This window comes from Cynoglossus semilaevis, chromosome 4 (assembly GCF_000523025.1).
Source record: "Cynoglossus semilaevis isolate Cse_v1.0 chromosome 4, Cse_v1.0, whole genome shotgun sequence".
In the NCBI taxonomy this organism is placed as follows: Eukaryota; Metazoa; Chordata; class Actinopteri; order Pleuronectiformes; family Cynoglossidae; genus Cynoglossus; species Cynoglossus semilaevis.
Window position 1 is genome coordinate 376,853 of NC_024310.1, and position 3,646 is coordinate 380,498.

Consider the following 3,646-nt stretch of genomic DNA (forward strand, 5'->3'; position numbering starts at 1 on the left):
AGATACATATTATCAGGTTCTCAATAGTATCAATTTGCAGGGGGGGGGGGGTTGGGGTGGTGACAGAAATTGAGACCCACTGACCCACAGTAACCAGTCCAGGTGGGTCCAGTGAAGTCACCCTGGGGAAAACAACAACTTTAGAAAAATCCCATTTAGTGGAAAACACTGAGATCAAACACTCTCTGACAGGAAGTTGTTTCCAAACGTTGACAGTCGTCTCTTTTATCTCCCTGTTCACAGGAGCTGTTGATAGACGCTACGTCACCGTCAGTCCGTGTCAGTCAGGACTTTACCATAACCTGGAATTGAACCCCAGACCCTCCTCTACCCTCCCCTTTTACCTTGTCAGTGTCGTGGTCCTGTGTGTAAATTAGAACATGATTTTATTTGACTACTTTTCACTGAGTTGATTTGAATTTTTATTATTTCAATCTATTTATGTTCTGTGTCTGAACTGTCACGTCAACTAATCTGAGGAGGGGGCGGGGCTTAGATCTGCGCTGTTCCACTACACCGGATGTTTGGGGCGTGACCTGGTCACAGAGGTCTACAGACTGGCACTGAGAAGAGAGAAGATAAAGACCCACCTTTAAATGTTTGATTGTCTCACGTGTTGGAGTCTAACATTCTGTTCAAATAAAAACAATCCACGTTCAAAACACAAACCTGCTGAGTCTGGATCCTAACAACATCAACAACAACAACAACAACAACAACAACAACAGTCATATTAATATTGATAACAACAGACGTCCTTCACCTACAGCAGGATGTAGACGTAGACCATCAGTTAGTCCACAGTCAATGTAATGTTTCATGTGGTCAACTGTAACTTCTAACTACACTGGTGTACTACACTGGTGTACCACACTGGTGTACCACACTGGTGTACCACACTGGTGTACCACACTGGTGTACTACACTGGTGTACCACACTGGTGTACCACACTGGTGTACCACACTGGTGTACTACACTGGTGTACTACACTGGTGTACTACACTGGTGTACTACACTGGTGTGGTACAAACACACAGTTGACACCTGGACAGTTTCTAACACCAGCCCTTTACTCTGGGTTACCATGGAAACTAATGATGTCATCCAACAGACCTAATGAATCTAGAAGAGAGTAGCCAATGAGCTCCTTTGGACATTTTTCTTTAAAACGTCACCTGACCAAATCAAACAGCAGGTTTTTCAGAGAGAAACAACGAGTGATTGACAGATACGAGAGTGAAACAACAAAGAGATAAAACAACATGAAAGAAGAACAACGCTCAACTGACATCAAAGGCAGAACCAGAACCCGTCCCATTATGAACTAATGATCCAGGTATAAAGGCTGAGGCTGATGCAGGTGTGTTTGACCTTTGACCCTGAGTGAACCCTTATTCAAACAGAGCTTCAGTCTGAGTTTGTCTGAGCTGAAACAAACCAAGGAGTCGAGATCAGAGCTGGTAACAACACACACTCAGCTCCAGTCACATTAACACACACATGTTTTCACACATGAGCACAAACCGCAAATAAATACTTATACATCTGGAAGAAAACGTTTTTCCTCCTTGAAGAAATATCATGTGTTTCTGGGTAATGACCCAAATCAGCGCCATGAGCCGACTACACAGGCGTGACTACACAGGCGTGACCACACAGGCGTGACTACACAGGCGTGACTACACAGGCGTGACTACACACGCCTGCACGTAAACAGACCACGACAAACTGCCACATCATCACACGCACAAGAACACAAGACGGAAGCACGCGGCCAGGAAAAGACGTGTGCCCATTGGCCGGAGCGTTGATGCAGAAAAAGATTTAAATATCACTGGAGATGAAAGACTGGATGATTGCATCACTTCTGGATCAGCTAAACAGTCTACTGCCTCTGGTGGCGACACAGCAGCGCTTCACACCACAAGTCAGTCAGCATGTACGGTACGACCGCCACAAATCAATCCTGCGCTGTAGTGTAGTCAGGCTGTTCTGACTACAGTGACACTGAACAACAGTCGTACTGACCCTGGACAACAGCCGGACTGTCACTGAACAACAGTCGTACTGACACTGAACAACAGTCGGACTGACCCGGGACAACAGCCGGACTGTCACTGAACAACAGCCGGACTGCCCCTGGACAACAGCCGGACTGTCACTGAACAACAGCCGGACTGCCCCTGGACAACAGCCGGACTGTCACTGAACAACAGCCGGACTGACACTGAACAAACAGTCGGAATGACGTCACACTCTATATAAGTCAAGTCAGCTACAACAGCTTAGAGAGGACTTTTTATATGAAAGGAGGAGGAGAGAGAGGGGGAGGGGAGGGGCGAGAGGAGAGGGGAGGAGAGGGGAGGGGCGAGAGGAGAGGGGAGGAGAGGAGAGGGGCGAGAGGAGAGATCTGTGTGATTGAGGTCAGTTTTCTCCCCAGATGAGGCTCCATTTTAATCACCCTCTGTCGCTCTCATCACCGTGGAGGCGTTGGCCTCATCAAGAAGGGGAGGGACAGAGGGGAGACAGAAGAATTTCTTCATATGTAAACAGCAGGACATATAAAAGACAGTGGGGGGGGGGGGAGATAAACAGGACTCGGATGGAAAAGTAAATGGAGTGGAAGACTATTATGGTCTGTTGTTGTCAGGCTGTTCTTAGAAAGAATGAGGTTCTCCACAGAGACCGTCTGGGTCAGTGGTCTAGATCTAGACCTCAGTGGTCTAGATCTAGATCTTAGACCCAGGCCCAAACACAGACACAGTCCTGGCCATCATTAATCATCTCTTAAACCAGAGCTGAGAACTAAAACGTCTAAACATCCGTACCGTACTGTACCGTACTGTACCAACAACACCACACACACAGACTTCACTGCACATTAATGATTCAATAACAGAAGCAACAGAAGAAATGATGGATCAGTATTTTCTCTCAGCTCGTTACGTCAGACAGAAAGTTAATAAAGTGAAAACAGTCCCTCTGTCACACACACACTCACACACACACACTCACACACACACACACTCACTGTAGACCAGCTCTTACCTGTAACTCTTCTAGGTGAGAACGGTCCAGGTTTTTCAGGGTTCTTCAGAACATTGGCTGCGTCACTGAGACTGGAGCTGACCGTGGTGCTGACCAGGCAGGATGATTACTGTGTTCCTTTGACAAACTGAGAATGAGACAGAGAGACAGACAGGTCAGGGTGAGGAGGCTTCATTTCTTGTTTATATGTTTGACCATGTGTTACATGTATGTTTCCACACGTCAACTCTGATGAACAACAGCTTCACTGACGTTTGGACCAGGTTTCAATGAAGGTCAGTGAGGAACCACAGATGGTCCATTGTGGGAGGACACACAGGTGGGGACGGAGGGGGGGAGGGTGACTGGGGAGGGAGGGGGGGCAGATGAGGAGGTTTAAATGGCAGAAGACAGAAATATATGTCGATTAAAGAAGATCAGAAGTTTGGACACGTCTGCTGTAGAAAACTTTTTATATTATATTTTCTACGTGTCCTACTTCTATGTAACAACTGATTCTCCAAATTCAAGTTCAATCTTTGAAGTGTCAATATTTTCTTCTGCTCAACTGCGAAGAAAAGGGAGCTGAAGGATCAACAGGGGGCGTGTGATTAAGGA

General features: G+C 46.6%; 1 protein-coding gene and 1 long non-coding RNA gene across 2 annotated transcripts in view; one reads left to right on the plus strand and one right to left on the minus strand.

The window, feature by feature from the left end:
* si (sucrase-isomaltase) overlaps positions 1-668 on the plus strand; it is a 32,962-nt gene extending 32,294 nt beyond the window's left edge. The window contains exon 48 of the mRNA XM_008308426.3: positions 244-668. Within this exon, the coding sequence (XP_008306648.1) occupies positions 244-312 (69 nt within the window). The 3' untranslated portion in view covers positions 313-668. The remainder of the gene's footprint in view (positions 1-243) is intronic.
* A 2,047-nt stretch (positions 669-2,715) lies between these two features.
* Positions 2,716-3,646, minus strand: part of LOC107988483 (uncharacterized) — an 84,966-nt gene continuing 84,035 nt past the window's right edge. Inside the window, exon 3 of the long non-coding RNA XR_001759956.2 lies at positions 2,716-3,176. This is a non-coding gene — a long non-coding RNA (uncharacterized LOC107988483). The remainder of the gene's footprint in view (positions 3,177-3,646) is intronic.